General features: G+C 40.6%; 1 protein-coding gene across 1 annotated transcript in view; it reads left to right on the top strand.

Moving 5' to 3' along the window:
* Positions 1-22,491, top strand: part of LOC129208032 (von Willebrand factor D and EGF domain-containing protein-like) — a 184,253-nt gene that overhangs the window by 153,265 nt on the left and 8,497 nt on the right. Inside the window, exons 26-27 of the mRNA XM_054830120.1 lie at positions 13,919-14,014; positions 15,150-15,245. Coding sequence (XP_054686095.1) covers positions 13,919-14,014; positions 15,150-15,245 — 192 coding nt within the window. The remainder of the gene's footprint in view (positions 1-13,918; positions 14,015-15,149; positions 15,246-22,491) is intronic.

The following is a 22,491-nucleotide window of genomic DNA, read 5'->3' on the forward strand; positions in this document are numbered from 1 at the left end:
ATTTGATTCTTCTATTCTTCTGGGGAAATAGGTTATTTTGGCACTTACACAGACTCTATTGCTCAACGATATCCCTCACCCAGGGAGATTAGGATATGTATGTGAAAACTTTTTTTTTTATTATTATTTTTATTATTTCTTAACCAGTTTGAAATTGGCAAAAGGGGAGCTGTGAAAACAACCATTCTTGGCAGGAAGAATCTGTACATTTCCAGAGCACTTTATGTCTCTCACACACAGAGAAAAAAAGCTAGTAAAAAATTCCTTCCAGCAACAAAAGCCCTCTCGATCCCCATACCACAGCTCTCCCCTCCTTCAGCAGAGAGAATCACGACGCACAGTTATGCCTGGCTGCAAAGTACACAATTGAATAGTCTGTTCTGGCAGGAACGAGCTGGAGGGAAGAAAGGAGGAAAAAATCCTTATGTTTGGTATCTTGTTTTTGAGGCTGGAGAACATTAGAAAAGTGCTGTTTCCAGCTTCAAACATACTGCCACATCTCCAGACAGATCAAAGGAAAAAGAGGTGATCACAATTGCAGTCTAGCAAAGCATTCCCCTAAACGCTCCAAATGCTACCGACCCACAGCATGTTTCTTTCCACTTTCAAAACATTTACAAGGTTTTGTTGCCCATCTTGGTATAATCTTTTGCAAAAAAAGCTTTCTGGTATGATGAAAATATTTTTGTGCTGTCCAATCTCAGCCTCCATTCCACTTCAATGACCAGTATATAGTCTGTTTTATTTAGCCTAGTGTTATAAAAAACTTAAAGAAAGGACTTGTGTCTGTGATGAATGAAGAGAAATGTGATTAAGTAGAAGGCAGATGCTATTTGCTTACATATTGGCCTCTCTTAACAAGTAAAAAATTTTTAGTATTGTTTCTTTTTTCTGGCTTACAATCAACATGGCACAGGTATCATAATCCATAGAAAGAAATAGGTTATTCACAAGCATTTCATAGCAAACAGTTGCTCTTAGAGCTGTATGTCTCATCGTTGTTGTCATATGAAGCAGCTCCTCTCTCCTTTGCCAGAGGATCCAGATTTCTCCACTCCCCTGCAGCAAAGGACTGCAGGGCACACAGCAGAAGTGAGTCTCAGCTGACCTCCACAAACCTTCCCCCACAAATTAAACAGAGAAAACTAGTGCTCCCGTCAGCTGGAGGCAGCTCTCAGTCCAATACATCTCAGAGTTCAAATGCCAAAGGCATTTCAGACCTTTTTGTGGTATGATTTTATATCATTTTCAGTTAGGCATTGACCGGATCGGTGGATCAGCTGACGTGCTCGGCACGCACTGAAAGGCTAGGAGTGTACCCATAGATGTGTGTTCCTAACCTATTTACACACAGACAAATGACAAAGTGGAAAATAAATTCCCAGCGTGAAGATGTTGCACTACCCAACAATTTTTTCATAAATAAAATATATAAAAAGTACAACGGTATCCATTTTATGTTCCAAAAAGAGTTAATCTATCACGTAGTTCATTCTGTCTCATTTGCAGTGTCACTAATTATATATATACATATACACATATATATATGTATACGCATCTCATAGAATCACAGAATGGTTTGGGTTGGAAGGGACCTTAAAGCCCACCCAGTCCCACCCCCTGCCATGGGCAGGGACACCCTCCACTAGCCCAGGTTGCCCAAAGCCCCATCCAACCTGGCCTTGAACACTGCCAGGGAGCCAGGGGCAGCCCCAGCTTCTCTGGGCAACCTGTGCCAGTGCCTCCCCACCCTCACAGGGAAGAATTTCCTCCTAATATCTAATCTAAGTCTACCTTCCCTCAGTTTAAAGCCGTTCCCCTTGTCCTGTCACTCCGTGCCCTTGTCACCAGTCCCTCTCCAGCTTTCCTGTAGCCCCTTCAGGTACTGGAAGGTGCTGTAAGGTCTCCCTGGAGCCTTCTCTTCTCCAGGCTGAAGAACCCCACCTCTCTCAACCAGGTTAACCCATGCTGACAAATGCACAACTGGCTTAGCCAAAATTAGAAAAGCAATTCCTTGTGAGGGATTTTATCATTATTTTACTTGTTCTTTGCTCTCTGGATATGAGTTTGCAGTGTCCTTAAGTACTTTTACACTTCCACTACAGTTTCAAAAACCACTGTCAGCAAATCAGCTTTACTATGTACTTATACTGAGTCTCTAATCTTAGAAATTTTGGGTGGATTTATTACCTGCCTAATAAAACCTATCAAGATAGAGTGAGTAAACTTAACATTAAGACAGACAAGTCTGAAGAAGTTTCCCACCATGCATTACATGCAGAGCGGCTTCACATTCTTGATCTTTAGTTTGGGAAAATATTTGTAGGTTTTGGAAATTTCCCATGAACCATAAAAACTGCAAAATAGTCTTTTCAGGAACAGTGATCTGAACAAAAATATTACCTTTCTGAACCTGCAGTGAATGCTTGAGATTGGCAGTCTTTTCAATTTTGTCACTGTTTATACACAGCAGTACAGTTTTTTTGCACAGTTATCTCTGAAACCTACTAATAGTGATACGAATCGCATCAGTAAACCCTTAGATTTCAGCTTTAACGTGCTCCAACACGGAGTTAGAGCAAGGGCAAAATTCCCTGCCATGCACAGCCCTGATGACAGTAGGGATGCTACAGTTTCCAGGCTCATGGTATCGTAACACACTTCTGGATGACCCCTTTGAGGGAGCTACATGAAGTCAGGGAAGCCAGAAGCACTTGGATGCCCATCCTGGAGATAATTCACACATTAGGGTCATTCCTAATGTGCAAACACGAGTGTCTTGCAGCTCAGACCTAAGTAGCAGCGAGTCAAGTGGGACAGACTTTTGTCCTTGCGATGAGTCAACATAATAAGAATAATAATAGTTGTGGGTGTCTGTTTTTCCAGTAATTAACGCCCAAAAGCACTTCTTTTGTCTTAACAAATATCATGAAAAGGCAGCTTAATATCCATAACTGAAATAACAGAATAAAGAATTCACATACTCTAAACAAATTGAGTACTTGTCACGAAACCAGCTTTATCAAGATTTTTTTTAGGCAGGAACAGTGTTTAGAGGGAAAGATAAGAACAAGTCCAATCAGGTTTTGGTCGCTTATCCCTTGGATATTTTGGCGTTGTTTCTACTGCTTTTAGATATTCCTCTTTCCCCCTTAATATCTCACCTGCGTGGGCAGAAAAACAAAACCTTCTATTTGCTTTTGCAAATTTAGATTCTCAATGGAAGGAGATAATTAAAACTAAAAGCCACGGCAGTCAATCAAAGACAGGTTATTTCTAAACTGAACCCAAACTGGTATGCCTGACAGCCAAAAATGTGCAGGACGGAGTGGCAGCACCGTGCCTTTGCCGTTCGGGCTTACCGTTCTTCGCTTCCTTAGTGTGCGGAGAAAGGCATTCAGCTTGAAAGTTTGTGTTTGGTTTGTATGTAAATAAACATCATCTCAAAAAAAAAAAAACCCCGTGTAAATCAACCAGGTCCGATTGGCTGCCAGCTGAAATATAAGGCTTTGCCTGGTGTGTTTACTGATAAATAACTGCCTGGTGATTATGCAAACCAGACACCCACACCCAGGACGAGCGGGTGTCAGAGCTGACAGTGAAATGTATGGTTATGCCTCAGCAAGTGTACAACCTTGTATCCTTGCTTGCTACGCATTGTTTTCAGTATCATCAGTCTTGTTGAGCGGAAAGAGGCAAACGCTGGCAGTACCTCAAAATAAAATATATTTCTGGATCAACTTTGCATCAAACAAACATACTCGGCGTTAATGCTAAAGAAAAGCTATTCGCGTGTGGTTTTAAATTCCCTTTTGAAAAAATGCACGGCTGTAGTGATCCTGGGATATCGCTCCTGTTCGTGAGGCTTTCACACTGATTTCTACTACATCCTCACAAAAATTATAAACAAAGAAAATAGATTAGGTTTCATTTATTTACTGGCTGTATTGTCGTAGGACTGCTTTACAAACAACTCTGAAGAAAGGAACGCTGTTAAAGGCTGAGTTTTCTTATGAACGGTTGGAGCCAAGAGAAGGGGAAAAAAAGAGGGATTCATGGGACCGCACGCTTATCCCTTCTCTGCTGCTATCTGCTTCCAGTGAGTTCAGCTCTGAGCAAAAAGGCAAGCCACAGCTCCCTCTGGAGCTCGTCAGCAAGCAAAGGTCACAGGAGAACAGTGCTGAACATCCTCCTCCTCCCTTCTCCGGAATACCAAGCACACCTGGAGCCTGACCCCGGCCTCTCTTACGGCAGCGTACCTTCTTGCCACTCATCGCGCAGCCAGCTAGCTGGAGTTCACGGTTTAACACAGAGACCATGCTTCTGCATGCATCTATTTTATCGCGTCAGGCCAAATCCTGCCGGCTTTGTATCACATAAATCATCGCGCTGACATTGGGACTTTGGATCTTAGTAGATAACTATTTCTCCATTTCAGTAATTCCTGCAGGTAGGATTTATAGCCGAAACACAGTGCACAATATAACTCATGTTTATTCTTCCAGCTCTGCTTGCTACTCTTCCCCCCGTCTCTTTTTCCTTCCCGGTACCATGAGGACTTTCCTTGCATGAGAGCTGGAGGCAAACTGATTGGAAATGTGAACACTGAGTTTCAAAGGCAGCTTTCTGCTAAGCAGTGTCATGTTGTGAAAGTCACTGATTTCCCATATTCCAGCCTTCCCATGTAATGTTTCTGTAGATCACTGCCTTGCCAGCTGCATAAGCAGTAAGTTTTACTGCTCAACAAATTAGACTTCTACCGAGTTGTCATCTTGACAACGGGTGATATATTCTGTGGACTACCTTCACTGAATAGGCAGATTGACTTAAGCTGTATAAAATCAGCCCGTTTGCAAACCAGAGGTCCAGCGTACCCTCCCACACAACTGAGCAGGGAACAATCCACATATCTCATCTAAATGGTTGGAGTAATCATTCGAGTTAGACTTGCTTTTCATCTGTCAAGGATATGCTTAAAGGCAACAACTATTTGTCTAAGATTTCTGGGTGGCCAATATCCTCGGACGGTGGGTGTCTGGAAACAAATAAACAGACGCTCATAGCAGAGAGATGTGTAACTTACTGCTAAAAGCATTAGTTTTGCAACAGAAGTAGAAAGATCGGCAGGTTGGCTTGTTGAGTGGTTGGTGCACAGTCTGGAGACACAGGAAAAAGAAACACTGGTCTCAGTTCTTACTTGATTTTCCAGCCCATGTAATAGAATATGTTCATACTGGATGTCATCTTCCTTCCTCGGGCAGGAAATACACCACGAGACAAAGAGAAAAAAAAAAATAATCAAAGCTACTATTGTCTTTCCCATTCAGCTGAACACAACATGATCCATGCATCTTGCCCGGGGGAACGGGGAGAGCTCTGACTTCCTGCAGAAAGGGAGAGAGCCAGATGGGAGACGGTGACTCAAGGCACAGCCTGGTTTGTGGTCTGCTCTCGGAGCAGTGCTCCTCTCTGCTCACTCTTAGTAAGGATTTGTGACAAAACCATTAGTTGGCCTGTCTTAAAAGCTACATTTTGTTCATATATATGTAGCTGATGCATTTATTTTAATAGGGGTTTTGAGCACATGCAGTTGTCTAAATTTATTTTGCAGGAAGAGAACAAGAATATATCTGGGTAAGAACTGAATATATATCCTAAATAAGCCCAAAAGCCTTATTAAATTTTTATTCATTCCATAAGCAAAACATTCACAGACTACAGCAGGAATTTTACTAGAGTAGAAAATCTAGGTTTTGAGCCAGTATTTCTTTACTTGTATCTTAAAGGCACTAAAGAAACATGTCAGATCTACTGCTGTATGTAAACGCATACATAAAGTAAAAGAGCAGTGATTCCTGAATTAATGCATCTCTCTTTGCAGTAGGCTGCTGTGTGAGGATAAGTGCTTTTTTGCCACTAATTTATTTAAGAAACAATACTTTTGTGGGTGTATTTTTAAATAAAATATTTTTAAAATGTCTCTTAAAAAAGGGACATGGGATCTACCACTTGAAAAGCCCAGAGGATGGACAATTCCAGAGATTAACAGTGCCTGTTTATCCACAAAAAGACATTGCCAAGACAATCCTCTCCAGCATCGATTCCCAAATAAGCCTTAGCTTACTTTCTAAGACAGATAATAACAGGATGACAGACAGATTAGTGCAGTGCCAATGCAGACAGCAGTCCTCTTCTGAACCCCCTGACCCGTCTCCCACCTTGAGGTCCTCGCTCTTCGGCTGGGTTATCAGCTGAACCACAGTGGCCTGTGGCTGGTCTTCTTCTTGGCTTGGGACTCGGTTACTCCACCTGAATCTCCCTTTGCCTTTGTACAGATGAAAATAAACCAAATTGCATCAAGCATAGGCAACGGCTTAGCCCACTCGGCGCAATGGAAACGTGCCTAAACGGTGGGTTGGTTACACTGCAAGCGCAGAAGCTGCAAAAACAATCGACAGAGGAAAACAATGTATATGAGAATCCTCTTTCACTTCTTATTCAGGCATGACAAGAAAGCAGCTCAACAGAACGATTGATACACACACTGCAATGGTTCACTGACCTAATAAAACACAGAGCGTTCTTCAATGAAGAGAAAACGTTACCAAACCCAAGACCCTTACAAGATGGGAATATAAGCTGTGCTGAGAGTATACTTTACAATTCCCCACATTAATTATAGACTAACAGTTGCAAAGATGAGAATAAAGTATATAGCTATAGTCTCTTTCAAATTAACAGTGTTGCAGTCAGACTAAAACCAACCAGTAAACGAGAAAAAGGTTTTGCTAATGATCTCAAAATCTGACAGCTCCTAGCAGAATATTCCCCAAATATATAAATATGCACCTGCACGTGCTTATTTTGTTTATAGTAGCCTTCATTCTGAAAGATGCTGCAATATTTTGCAGCTATCCAAACATCGTACCACTGTATCTCTAGAAAGAGTTTCAATAGGCAAAATGAAGATCAGGAGACCCAGAGGGAGAAATATTTGAGTCCAAGGAGGGTGGAGAGTCCCCTCTCTGTGTTGGAGTGACAATCCCTCATTAGTTTCCTAGAGTTTAGTCTAGCATCTCAGTAGTTTTGCCATTCGATATTCATTATTTTTCCCGTGTTTTTTCCCTAAACTAATACCTAAATTAGATTTATCTCCTGCTTTAATAACTCTAAAAGGCCCCATAGGTATACCAGAGCACGCATCACAGCGAAGACCAGACACAATTAGACAAAGCACTGGCGTTGCACTGCTATCTATACGGTCTACAATTTTTCAGAGCGTTTTTTCTTCTGAAATGTGTGCGAGGTCATGTAAAATAACTCATATTGCTCAAGCCGTGTGGTAAAGTGAATATATTATAAATGCAAACTGTCACCACACCCACCACAATTACATTTACAGCTCCCTCTGTGTCTTGTAGCAATTTGTTCTCCCGCACTGCAACCCTCAGAGGTTTCTACCAGATTATTTTTACTATTCAGAAAGGTAATTTATTGAAGGAGTGCTTTGCATCTCTGTCAGAGATACATGAAGCGAGAAATAGGGATGAGCAAACCTCAAAATGATTGGTAGCTTGATATGGATAAGGATCCAAATTTTAGAAGAACCTTGCACTAAACTTGCAAAAAATTTTTTTTCATGACAAAAATTCCTTCCTTTTAAAATTTAACCTGTGACTATAATTACTGGCATTCAGTACATCATACATCCGAGGTTACTCTGATAGTACGTGGAGAGAAAGTTATTTCTTTATCCGAATCAACATAGATGAGGAATTTCAGAGAAAATCAAGCTCTGGAACATCATACGTGCCTAAAACTCAGCACGGGCAAAACTAGTTCCTTACTGCCCTTGGAAACAGGGGGAAAAAAAGGCACTAGAAATTGCTATTGTCCCGAATCCGTAACATGTTTTTCAGTGCTATGTGCATTTGGGACCTTCACAGCAGCAGATATATTGGTACATCCATCTCGCTAATGATCTGTTGAGCATCAGTTATACCCTCTAAAACGGAGAATGACATTTTTTACCTCAACCAGTTTCTGCTAGTGTCAGGGCAGCGGAATCCAAACAATGGTGCCCCTTGTTAGAAACACTCTTTTTGGCCAGAACACCTCCATTTCGTGATTCATTTTTTCGAAGCATTAAAGATCATTCAGCAAGATCAAATCTTTATTTGGAGCCTAGAAGCATCCAACCAGTTGTTTCCTTATTGCAGTCAGGATAATGTTTCATTCAAGCAGTGCTGCTGGGATGCAGAACGCATCTGGAGAGATGGGGAAATTCCTTTCCAGTCGATCCATCGAACTGTGTTATCTCGTGAAACTGCTGGCCTGACCTTCCAGTTCTGGTCCTATGAAAAAGACCAGCAACATCCCTACATTTTAAGGCTGCAGTCTCATGGTTGTGCCATTCCTGGCGCAGACCTTCTCCTCAGTTTTTCTGTTTTATCAATAAGTGATGTATATACCCTATAAACCTTGGAAAAGTACTGGAAGTGCCAGTTTTAACACAAAACCCACTGCTTTCACATCTACTGGTTTCATTTTTGTTCTTGGCTTGAGTTCTGTCATCTGTATTTTCCTGACAAGACCAGTCGGTGTTATTTTTAAATCCGTCCCGTGCTCTGTGTCCTTACTGTGTCGTATCTCCCCAGCTACAGCTCTCTGGTTTTGAGAATGTCACACCAAATCAAGATAACCACTAAGTGGAAAGGAGAAAACGAACATTAAAACAACATGTACACATACAAAAGCCAAAACTGCGACTGATCAAGCTTCCTGCTTCTCAAAAGAGCAGTAGGGAGAGAGCAAGTCCAATTATGCACTAGACCCACAGAGAAGTCAGTCCAAAACCAATGCCAGCCAGAAATATAAAAGCAGTGCCTGCGAATCACATATAAATGACAGCACAGGGATGGTGACTTAAAGGATATGTTGAAGTGTATATCTACCTGTAGGTGTACTTTTGGCCGCATTGCTGTGTTCTTTGTCAGTAAGCTACAGCCTGATGCATTACCTTAGCTGGCCCACACAGATGTTACTGCTCAAGGCTATTTTCTCACTTCCATCCAAAGGCAGAACGCATCCAGAAGCAGGTCGATTTTCTCAGCTTCTACAGGGCATTAAAAAAAAAAAAAAAAAAAAAAAGTTGTCTTGAAAACTACATCTTGTAATCAGCACTGCAGCGTGATGCATGTCTCCTCATCAGCAGCATGGCACAGGATACGTGATGACAGGTAATTTTTGATTCAGAAAGAAATTGTCTGTGCAGTCTCATTGTCAGGAAAGGACATGGATGTTCAGCTGCGGCGAGGCACATTCCTGAACCGTTGCAGAGGATCCCTTTCTGCCAAGATTTTAGGAGCCTGATTTAATATTCCCTCTGTTTTGAGTTTATGAGGGTGGTGATGAAGACTGTCTTACTTCAACAACATTTCAAGCTTTTCCCTACTTATTATTACCTACTTCTAGCAAGAAAAGGTATAATGGGGTACTTGCATCAAAAGATGGCTTAGGTTCAACTTCAAAAGTTCTCATCTGCTAATCCACCGAAGCAGTGGGAGTCTGAAGGAAATGTCCGGCTTCTTTTAATCACTGTAAACTAATATTGTGATTGATTGTTACAACAAGAGATTACTCTCAGTTGCTTCGAGTATGTGCAGTCCAGCAAAGCATACCCAGTGCTTAATTTTGCCCCCAGTCCCTTCTGCCTTTGCATAGAAGGGACATTGTGCATAGTACTGTGTACGGTTTAGGGGAACCGTTGCTGTTAATCAATGGCAAGAAGGGCAGGCAAAGGCAGACGCTGGAACTGTAGGTGTCCATCGCTGGTACTACTTACACCAGGAGAACCTACTGGCTTTACAGACAACATTTAAGGTGTTGCTTTTTTTTTCCTTAGAATTTTAGTAATCTCTGGAAATACTTATTTTACAGGAAAATTCTTCCCTTTGGCTGACAAAGCAGGAGGCCTGTCTACCTTAAAGATGTTAGGGCTGAACAGTTGAACTATGGAGCTCCGTGGAGGTTGATAAAAAGAGTTGCAAGAAGCACTTCACTGGGTCAAGTCAGCCTAGAGGGGATAAGCTATGAAAAGGGTCACGGGAAATTTTAAGTGATTGTAAGGTCAAAATGCATTAAAGCCATCAAAGAGAAATAGCTGCTGCATAAAACAGAAAACGTAGCAACCTGCGAATGCCTTTCAGCGCGGAGAGGAATTGTGTACATTTTGTATGATGTTCTGTGCAACACCTATGTTTTATCTTAACACCCGCAGCTGCTTGTTACCTTATCAAAATCACCCCTCACCTGAAATACAACACGTAATCATGCTTTTTCTTTAACCTGCATTATCACCTTCAACATAGGCTTACCTTATCTAACTTACAAGTTTTGGAAAACATCAGATCATGGAAGTCCTTTCCAGCTTTAAATAGTGGCCTTATAGAATTGTGGCGCGTTATAGAATTGAGTAACTCCATTGCATGTCAAATTCTGTGCTTCAGTTCTTACTGAAGAGCATGGAAACGTTGACGGTGAGAGCAAGGGGTATGGGATTAAGGCTTTAGTAATACTGACTGACTGACTGGCAGCAAACCTGCACACGGGATGCGTTGATAGTACAGGACTCTCCCTACCCGCCGTGATACACCCTAACAAACCATAACAAAGGGAAGACAGGAATGTGTTTACATCGGTTTACATCGGTGCCAGTCCCCAAGGCAGGTGGAAAACCTATCAAACCACTGTTGTCTTTGGGTCAAGATGCCAGGCGTTTTTCAAGGAGAGGGGGAAAAAAAGAAATGTGAGTCTTTTCAAAGTCATGCCAGTGCCTGGGAGGATTACAATAATTTGATTTGCTCTCCTAGTGCCTGATAATTTATTTAGTTTTCCTGTGAGAGGCTGTAACATTTTTGTTTGCTATTTTGAAATTGGAGCTCCTCCACAGAGGCCAAGGAGTGGGACTAGAAAGGATCCAAACTAGTTATCATCAACAAATGTTGAAGTCTGCCTGATGGGTATTGAGATGGAATTGTATTTAAGAAAGTTAAAGAAAGGGAGAACAAGGTGGAGATGTCAGACAGGAAAAGGGGAGAGATAACGCTGCATTCATTTGCATAAATTCCCTACCAAGAAGAGAAAGTGCCCCTCCAGTTCAGAACTGGTTGAGCCCTGAGCCCACGTTTCCCACTTAAGTACTTCCCTTAGTTCACTTTGAATTGAACTCCTTTGGGTTTACCACTTAAGTGAGAGATGCCATAAGCAATAAACAATGTAAAGATAGTCCATGCTATATTTTCATAGTTGTTCATTTGTAAGGCAGAGGAACAAAGAGAGGAATAGATCCCAAGTTTAAAGTCAGTTTGAACTGTTATGTTTTACTCAGACCAAGACTGGAGCTCACCTGGTTCTTAGAGTTTCGCTGAGTTAAAATGCAAATTGAGCTGGAACAAGTTCAGTTATACACAAACCGAAAACTAAGAGAGAATCAAAAAGCACATCAGTTTGACTCCCTGCAATTGAAGAAAGAGCCTGTTGTCCTATCCTTTAAAAAATGTGATATCTACGAAACAACCAGCAATATCTTAAAATGCAATTGTTTGTATAACATTAAAAATACACAGAAAATATAAGGGACAAATTAAAAAAAAAAAAAGAAATACCCATTTGAAGAAATAGTACTGTGCTGCTAGTTACTTTTTCTTGGCTTTATTTTTTAAGGAGTGGAGGGAACACATTGTCCAAGTTTCATATGATCTCAAAATCAAATCCCTGGATTTGAACTGTGTGATTTTGGGACAGCAAGTTAGCATTGGGGACACTACGGTCCATGAATATCACAAAGCGTAAAGTCATTTGAAATCTAGATCCAAATTTTATGGTTTGGGGTCATCTTTTCTGACTTCTGAATATCTGAGCTGTTTTATAATTGAAATACAACACAGCGTAAGATTGTAGGTCAGAAGTCCATTATTAGAGGTGTGAGATCAAAAGGGGGAGAAAAAGGAAGAGGGAAAATAAAAGATTAAATTATTTCAGAGTTATGGTTGCCATAAAACTTTGAATTCACCTAGGTTTTAACTAGTGGTTGCAGCACTTTTTGATAGCTCAGCACGAGCTGTAGATCCCCGTCAGCCCTAGTAAGCAAACGCCATGGATCAGGAGAGGCGGAGAAAGAAGGAAAAAGAGGATGACAGTTTAAGGGCTTGGATCCAAGCAGCCTTATATGAGCAAGGGTAAGTCTGACTTGCCTGAGGGCAGGTCACTGTGCTGAGGGATCCAGGAGGCTTGGCACAGAGCAAAATGCAGATGTGGCATCTAACCAAGAGCACGGATACAGCGCTAAAAGCTGCCAGTGCAGCAGCATCTGCATTGAAGGAATAGACCAGGACACGAGAAGCCACAAAAGCAATATTGCAGTGCATCAGAGGAATAATTAGGGAATTTAAATCTACCTATCTAAAAAATGCCTGATCATACCTAAGAGAGGAATAGAAGGCTATTCTCCCATCAAATAACAGTTGCTGTATTTTTGCATGCTATTTTTCAATAATCATTCCTATTTTGAGGCTCTTTGCAGGATTCCACCTTCTACAATAAATGTCTGAAGGGAGCTTGTGGTAGTTTCAGAGCCCTGTACATAGTGATGACTTGAAAATCAGAATTGCTACAGCATTAGTATTCAAGTTCTGTTCTTACTGCTGATGTGCCAAAAGACATCACAACCTTAAGCCTAATAAAGGCACCGTAATGCTACATTTTAGCTGTCAGCCCCCTCGGAGCCTGCTCCCTGCTGAGGAAGAGCTGGGTGTTTGGCAGCCACCCGGCTCCACAAGCAAGGAGGAATGCTGCTGATTACCGCTGTCGGTAACGAGTCGCAGGGAAATCCCATTGTGCCTACAAAGCGTTAAACGTGGCAAAAGCCATTTGACACAAACGCGTTCTCAACTTTCATTGTCAGACTCCTCCTCCTAACCTGACACTCATACTCCTGTCCAACCATTTACCATGCAACGCAGCTTTATTGTCTTCCACCCCGTTATCAAATGCCTTCTTCCATGTAAAAGGCAAAGCATTCCCACTCCCATCGTACCCGCGTTGCCTCTGACGTGTCCTTCCTACGCTTACAGGCAAGGACAAACAGGAGACAAGGGCTTCAGGTCTCTGCCTGTGGCATCTACCTATATCAAAGCGGGCTGGGATTGCAGATGTTTGACTTGCCAGAACAGTGGGGTTTTACTGTTGGATGTTGTAAAATAATAATATTGATAAATACAGGGCTTAATCTGACATGCAAAAAATTAGCAATTAAATATCTAATGAAATCAAACAAAAAAATCATCTGGTTTCCTGTGGTTGAAAGAACAACTTAGCTTTCACATCTTATTTATATGAAAGAATAAAGTAAAAAGGTAAGTACTTCAACAAAAAATGGTGCAAAAAGGCGATGGAGGAATAGACCTATTTAGTCTTTAAGCTGGATTGAATGCAAAAACATTCCCAAAATTGTGTGAGAGCTATCCTCCTCAAGTCTTTTCTTATCCAAATGAACATCTGAGAGAATGTTTTCCAATCAGGAAATGAAAGCTCTAACGAGTATTCGGTCTGTCCACAGCTGCCACAGAAAATTTCTTACTTGTTTTTCTGAGAATCGTAATTAATGCCTCTCTCGTTTTTCTGGTGAGGCAGCTCTTACTGGAGCTTCCCCGAAAGAGCTTCCACACAAGGCGCAGCATTTTCCAGAAGGATTTACGGGAGCTATCAAACCTCTGTGTTTCCGATCCTCAAATCCAAATTATTTTTCTGGGTTTTAATTACAAGCAATTGAACCTTCTGAAAGGCAGCGAATAAGTCTCTAGTAAAGTCTTCCCTCGTTTCCCAGCTACCACGTTCTTCCTTTGATCTGTATCTGCAGGTGTCTGTGACCCCACGTGCATGAACGGAGGGAAGTGCGTACGCCCAAATGTCTGCGACTGCCCGTCGGGTTGGAGGGGAAAGCACTGCAATAAACGTAAGCACTTCTACCGCCCATCAAACACATTACTATTGCTTAGGCCAGGCAACGTCAATTGTAATCTTCTTTTAATATTAAAAAACAACTTCGTGTATAGAATCTGTGTTGCTACTTCAGCAGTTTGCAGAAAGGCTGTTTTAAGTACAGGTAATACAAAATGCTATAAACATTTGATGCTTGCAAAGGACAAAAGCTGTGTAGGGGAACCCTGGTTCTGCTTCATGTAGCTGTCTGTTATACATCCTGTTATGGAAATTCATTTTTATAGTATTAAACTTGAAGCATTGATTTTATGTTTGAACAGCTTCACATATTTTGTTATATTTTACAGACAAATGCCATATATTTCAAAATACAGAACTATTTAAAGCCTTCCAAACTGATATACTCTCAAGGTCACCAGATACATTTTGGCGCATAATTTGAAGAATGATGTGTTCTTACTCTTTAACTCTACCAGATCTGACTACAGTTACATAAAAATGTAATTAAAAAAACCTCTCACCCTAAAATATTTTCAAGTAATATTTTTCCTTACATGGCTATTCATTACCATGGTGTTGACAGATAAACTGAATAAATTTGTAATCAGGATGACATACTGTATGTAAACCAGACTAAAATATTGGCTTTGTACCCTCTGGGTCCTGTTAGTAAATATGATTTCAGAACCAGTGTTTAGAGATTATAATATTAATAATTTATTCAGAAATTCTGAAGGAAGTCTGTGTCATACATATACACACAAACATGCATTCACTCTTTCAGGATCTCTGAAGAAATAATATATGCAATAAGCATATCAAACTTTACTGTGAGAGTCTATTTCTTTATAACATGGAACACACAATATGCGTATAACGCGTGTATCACACGGAAGAGCATCCTTAGCTGATGCTGAGCTGAGCATTAGAAATAGCAAAGCTCCCAGTAGACAGTCATCAAAGATAAATTTCTTAAGAAGCAAATATCAAAGAAGCCTGAAGACTGATTATCTGATGAATAGAACACAATCACTTCTTTGGAAACCAGCCATATGGAATAAAACCTAGCAGGTCACCTTTCAGACAGATCTTGAACATCCAGATATATGGTGTACATCTTCTCACTTGTTTCATGTCAATCTGTTCAGCTGTTTGCCTGCAGAAATGTCTGAACGGTGGAGAATGTATAGGTCCAAACATCTGCGAGTGCTCGGGAGGATGGGCAGGAATGCTGTGCCAGACCCGTAAGTGCTGCTTTAATTACTACGGTTTTGTAGCCACACGTTGCACCGGAGATCTTTACACATTAAATCTTCTCCTATGTGTACATTGTGTTAGGTTAACAGTTGGACTCAATGATTTAAAGGTCTTTTCCAACCTAAATGATTCTATGACTCTATTACATATAAAAGTCAACCAGAACATGATTAGCACCTAAATTCTGCCTCTTATTTGTCAGAACTGTCTTATGCTGCCAGCAAAACTATTACTTTCAAAGACATTGCTGGTCTCGACATCGGCGTGAGAGAAACCTGGCTCATCTTTTACTTATGTGGACGCTGAGCTTGACCTGTCAGTCAAAATTAGTAGTCTTTAAATTAAATAATTTGAAATATAATGTAAAAAAAGGGGGGGGCAGGGACAAAAGGAAATGGAGCAGCCCATTCTGTGCCCCAGAGGGCATTAAGCACAGAAAGAAATCCTACGTATCTGCTAACCTAAGAGCCCAACCCTGTAAACGCTACGTGTTCAGACTGACCACCGAGATGGCTGGAAGTGTTTGCACGTGGAGGGACTGGAAGAACTAGAATAGGAAGAGACCCGTTATTGCCTGTTACACACAGGGTCACTTCAGTTTGTATATGTTATTAGCTTTACAGTAAAAGGGCATGAGGAAAATATCAAGGCATTATCCCCTTTAAAGGGCAATCTTTCTTTCCTCTCACACTTCCAGAGTGTAATTACTTATGGAAATCTTTTGTCAGTTAAATCCCAATGGCTGTGTAATTGTTTCTTTGTGCCAGCTGCCTTCTAGTTCAAACATGGTAATGTTTAAAGTTATTTATTAGTTGATGACATATTCTTGACTCAGTTTATTAAATAAATAAACAAATCGTGTTTGTTCCTGTGAAAGACAAGTGAGGCTTATTGTCATTAACAATTTCTGCTATGCTATGCAGGCACACAAGCCTAGGCAATTTTTTATATATCTATCTAAACTTTGAAACTTTGCTTCAAATCCATTCACTCGATAGTCACTCTGTTTTTACTATTTCTTCCCATCTTTTCACTGTAGTGTAAATTATATCAGCTTTTTGTCCAAAAGGAGCTGGCTGAAACTCCTAGGTCCCACAGTAAACCCAAATAATCACCAAGTGGTTGGAATTTCTATTTTTTTAAGTAGAAAGAGGGAAGCCCATTGTCAGAGAGCAGATGGCGAGGTCTTACAGTGTTGCTCCAGGGTATTCACAGCGAGGCAGGGAGGAAGCAAGGGAACAAGACAGTCTTCATCCTCACAGATGCTAGGTATAAAGTTTTGCATAGAAGTGTAACCCCCTAAAGCAAGTCTGGTTTGGGGTTTTAATGGGAGGCTATTTGCCCAAATGCAGAACTCAACGAAAAAATCTATTTATCTGTCTAAACATAAAAGACGTCTGCGTGCCTCTCTTGCTCAAAGAAGGGCTCACCTTCGCCTTAGCTCCGGCACTGATGAGCACTGACGATGCTAGCAGCAGCAAAGAGGATTGTAACCAACCTCTGGTCACACCTTTTTGTTGCTCCTGTACGCCTTTGGCCTCTATCCCATCTCCCAGCAGCACGCGAACGCTGGGCCGAATCCACGCGCTCTGCCAGAACCAGTGCGTTTCTGGCAAGGAGGCATTTGGTTCATCACGCTGCTCCCCTGTGCAAAACTGCTTTGTCTAATTTAAGCTCCCGAGGTTTCCCTGTGCTCGGCACCGCCGCCTTGCTTGGGTGCGTATGCCCAAATTCTGTGCTTCGCTGTAGTATCAACAGCAAGGCTGCACACAGCCTCGATTTGCACTGCTTTGACTACAGACTTCGGCTGTTAAACTCAACAACAGAGCAAAACATTCACATTTTAAGATAAGAAAGCAGTAGCAACATATTATTCATTATATTGACATAATAGTTCATATTCTATATTAATGTATTCAGTTACATATTATATAGCAACATTATATATTATTTATTAAATTGTATGTGATTTTATTAATTTATATTATCAATCATTATATTTTTCTATATTATTAATCTAAATGGTTTCCATTTTGTAATACAAAAATTCTATCTCACTGTGCAAGTAACAGATACCTTTTCCCGGCAATCACTGTGCCTTCTCCACCACCCAGAAGCAGTTAAAGCTGGATTGTTTCTCTGGGGCTTTTTCAAGGGTAGGAGGAGGCTCAGTAATGCTGACCTCATTCCTTGTTTTCGGCCTGTGAATTCACCCAGCTGCCCTTATCAGGATGGCAGCGATGGAAATGCAGATACAGGTTTCATCTGCACACTGAACCTCATCTTTTCCTCATTAACTTCCTAACACACATCCAGTAGGGTGACTAAACCAAAGGATCTACGGAGACTTCCACTGCTATTTTCTGGACGTTTCTCAGAAGGAAAAAAATGTTTCAGTCCTCTACACTGAGATAGCAAACCAGAGTAGGCCATTCAGCCAACAAAAGAGTCAATGGACAAATACTGAAAAATCATCTTGGACATGTACTTTTGATCTGCCTTTAATAAGGCGTCACAGATCACCTTCACCTGTCCAGTTTCTAACTCACAAAAGTCTCCGCCTACGTGGACAGTTCAAGAAGATGCTTGGAGGCAGTAGTAGATACAGCTGCCACAATAAAATCCTTTCTAAATCTCCTCTCTTCAGTCTTCTACAAAACCAGAAAAAGCAAAATGTAACATTCTCTACTTTTTGGTCCCTTATAATTAATTTAAATACTTACAAGTGCAAATATTGATGCCTTACATTTTCCTGCCAACTTTCACCAGGAAAAAAAGACATAGATCTGTATCACAAGTGATAGTCCAAAATTCTTCAACCTTTCAGTGGACAACACCATTGACAGTAACCTACAATAGATTTTCAGTTCTGTTGCAATGAAGGTTGGCAACGTCCAAGTCAGAATAATTTTTGTCTAAAGTATTTTGAAAATGTCTCAGAGAGCATGACCGGACTGTGTTGTCAGACGGAGTCACCACACTTTAAGGAGTTAATATCTAATTTGGAACAGATCTGCTACATTTTGGAGATGTAATCATACAAGCAAAAACTTTGCCTCTTTTGCAATGATGTACAATGAAATTGCATCTCCATGTAATGCAGTGAATTATGAATTTCTTAATGCTACAATCACTCAAACATAATGTCATAATGGCATTCCAGAGACGTGTGTGCAGGCTGATTTTCTTACAGTTTCACCAGTCTCTGGCTACAACTAAACTGCAGAACTTGGCAAGAGTAAAAGTAGAGACTCTTAGGAGACAGTGGTAATGGATAAGACACAATAGTCCTCTTTTATCAGACTGTAAATAAAGAGGTCAGTCAAGAGAATAGTTTTCTTCCCCACTCATCTGTAACTGAACAGAATAGCTTCTGAAAGAGAATCAATAAAATAGGTCATTTGTCCCAACAAATAAGGTGTATGGTGGAATACACACATTCTCCTTGATAAGTACCTAGGACTTTGATGGTCATAGATTAAGGAATAATGGTCAAGTTTCAGACTGTATTGCTAATGTATGGAAATTACCTTTCGGGAGGACAGGTTAAAAAATGTCATTTGAAATATTCAGCGTCTCAGCTATAGAAACCAGCAGCTTCATAGATTAGGCTTCTTCCTTTAGAAGCTTTTCCTGTCTGACTCTTTTTAGCTTTCATGGCAGCAGCACAAATATTCCAAAAATTCCCTCTCTGAAAACAGCGCAACAGTATCCCAGCATCACCATGTTTTTGCATCAGTGGTTTCTTTCCCATTCCATATTAGATATCCAGTCTAAAGCTCCATGCCTGTGGCTTCCCCCTGCCTCCTGCGGTGTTAAATCACATCTCTCTTTTTCTTGAGCTAGAAGAGAAACATTAGACCAAAGCAGCGAAGACCTGACAGTACAATCTGATTACCCTGACAGATAGAGCCTAAACACAACCCAGTAAAGTCAGAAGGCTTCTGGCCAGGGATATAAGTCTGTTGTTTAAGGCCCTGAATGAAGGATCAAGGTATAATTCTAATAATTAATTATAAAGTATAAGAAGGTTATAGTTGTGAAGGATCTTCATCATTAAAATTCATGCTGCTATCTTCTGTTCTAATATTATTGAACCCATACTGGCTCCTCGTTGCCCTTCAGAATATCTTCTCTTTATTTGCATGTTATAAGTGTCAAGCTTATAGCCTTATAATTTCCTCAATATTCTTCCTCGTTCTCTCTCTCTGCCTTGAACAACATCTCAGACAGGCTTTCTTCTAGCTTTCCTATGTAACCCTTTCAAAATTTAAACAAAGAAAAATCTTAAAAAAGAATGTAGTTCACATGCAAATTATAGCTCTGGTCTTTTAACACCCAGGGATAAATCTCTTCCTGTAATGGGCATTTATTGATTATAATTTCAGCATAAGCTTTGCTTATTAAATGACTTTCTTTGCTGAATCTGTACAGGATAATGCATACATAGCCTGTGTCATTTTTAGCATTTAGTGGCTTAGCATCCCTTGTAAATAAATTTATGAAATATTCATTTGAACTTCAGCTATGTTATTATCCTCTGTGATTTCAATTCTAATTTACTTCCAAAATGTTTTTGACTTTTCTCCTAACTGAGCCCTTGTTTTTCCGAGCACTACAGCAGGAAGCAGTGGGTGGAGAGGGAGAGACAGGCAGGTAGCAAAGGATAAAAAAGGAGGAAATCTTTTCCCTTTTTTTTACTTTGGTTGCATCAAATGAGAAGAAACCACAGACAGAAAAAAAAAAGCCTGGTACCTTATCTAATGCCTGTTCTTCTGCCCATGCATACCAGCACAGCCCTAGCTGCTCCAGGGCTCTCCAGAAGAGTCCACCTCTCTTTGCCTTACTTGTTCCTATTTCATCCACTACCAAGCTGAAAGGAGAATGAACTTCTGTTTTTCCCCAGCCCAAGTTCAAATGATCAATAGTAATATCGTACACAGTTCTCTGTAATAGTAACTTCATACACAGTTCTCTCTCTTCCAGTTTACTGTACAGTGGAACAAAACTGGTGAGGGCACCAGGAGCCCCTTCTGCTGACAATGCACTCACTAGCGGGAAACATTTTTGTTCCAGTGAATGAAACTCAGATTTTCCAGTTACAAGTCCAAATTCTTTCAAAGTTCATGGGGGAGATGAGGTGCAGTCGGCAGGTGATGAGCACACTGTTCTAGCTTGAGCGTGATTTCATTGTTCCTCTGCCCCATCCACGCCCAGGATTCAAACTTGGGCCTCCCCCTCTCAGAAGAAGGAGAAATTCAGAAGTTTGCAGCTGCCCATTCTGGGTCTTCAGGTGTGTTTTGCAACAGACACCTAACAAAACCAAGTTTGCTTCATAAAAACTTGTTTCAACAAAAAAGCACTTTCACCTTTTCAAAACAGCAGAAATATATCAACTAACTCATATAGTAGGAAGGCAAGTCGGTAGCTCCAGGCGACTGGAGCCCTACAGCAGATAACCACCTGACACAGCTGGCTTTTTAAAAAGGAGCACCTGAAGGTCACCAGCACGTCCAGGTCTCTGCGTGCTCTTGTTCTGGACACGGTACGGGTCAGTAGTTTTAACACAGCGTGAACTCTCACTACCTGACTACTCGTAAGAGTAGCAGTTTGCCAGGCTGTTTACAGCCTCTCCTCTTTACGGAGAGCGTGGAGTGGCAATAGTCTGCTGCTTCGCTCCTCTGTCCCATGGCTGTCAGGCCTGAAGTTCAGTACACATATTTAGATTTCAATATTCCCTACTCTGGCAAAATCTCAACCTCCTCACTGAGTGTGAGCTGCCATGATAAACCAAAACCAATACAAATTCCAGATGTCATTAAACATCCTGTCGCTGGCCTTCCAAGGTCACTATAACAATTGGTATAACTCTGAGAATCACGTTTGGGTGGCTTAGGATCTCACTATGTGTTTTCTAAAGAAAATTCACTGGCCTGGTCTCTCTCTGAGACTTCAGACCATAACACACAGAATTTGCATAAGCTTAAATCTGTGTCAAAATCAGAACCTAAGTCTAACAAAGTGAAATTCTAGAATTTGTTCCTTCACCCCCTCAATTTCTTGAAGTTGATTCTCTGTGGAAAAAACCCTCACAGGGATACATTAAACTCTTTCAAATCTGATGGAACGCTTGGCTCCATGATGAAGGAGGTGGTACTGGATCAGAGGCATGCGTCTGCTTTATTTTCAGATCTGTCTTAATGGTGCATGGTTTGCAGCTTCCTGCATGCCTCTGCCATGTCTAAGAAGCCGCTTCTTGATTCACACCTGACCAGTTCCGAAGGCATTTAGCCTGACTGCCTGTAGCTAGGATACAATACTCTGGCAATATTTATAGAAGGTTTAACTCATGAGATCTAATTAAAATGCTATGACATGTGTGGTGTTCTTGAATTGGTGCCCTGTGAATTGGCTGTTCTCTTTCCTTTATGCCAAAACAATGTCACAACAATATAAACTGCTAATGAGGATGAAAAACTGGCTGAAATTTGACTAATTCAATTGATTCCCTTTTTTCTCTCTTAAAAAAAAAAACCAAACTGCACCAATTTTTTTATTAACCGAATCTCTTCAAACCAGTGGGCCTCTGTAAGTACACTGGTACTCTAGATAAGGTGAAAAAGTTTTTCTGATTCCTTTTTTACTTGGAATAAGTAGCTCATTACTGATTTTGTGGGACCATGGTATTACATGTTCTTACACCCTGGTTTCCAGAGGTGTAAAGTGTGCAGTTCACCAGGTTCTCCTTTTTATTTACTCTGATATCATCACCTTTGGGAGTACATATTTAACATACCTTTTCATCTCAAGTCAAGAACAGATCTTTTAACAGCTGTTATTTTATTTCAATTGGAACAAAAGAAAATCAATGTTGACATAAATCTGACCCAACCATCAATGCCCAGAATGTATCCTGGCTTTCAAAATTAGGCTTTGCAGTGATCAATTTCCGACTGAGCCGAGGTGATTACTTTGGCACGATCTTCTCTTTCCCCATCGTTAGGGAGAAAAGGAAAAAAATAAAGAAAATTGTAAGCATAACAGACACATAAGCATGAAAAAGTCTATGGCATACCATCTTTAATGCCTTAATATTTTTTTTTATTTATTGTGTTTTTCTCCATCATATGAAACAACAGAATCATAACATATTTGGTCACAACATTTTCAAATACATCTAAATATTCGTTTTCTAATTAGTTAGAATAAGTGTATTTCTAAACAACTTTATCT

This window comes from Grus americana, chromosome 6 (genome assembly GCF_028858705.1).
Source record: "Grus americana isolate bGruAme1 chromosome 6, bGruAme1.mat, whole genome shotgun sequence".
NCBI classification, from domain to species: domain Eukaryota; kingdom Metazoa; phylum Chordata; class Aves; order Gruiformes; family Gruidae; genus Grus; species Grus americana.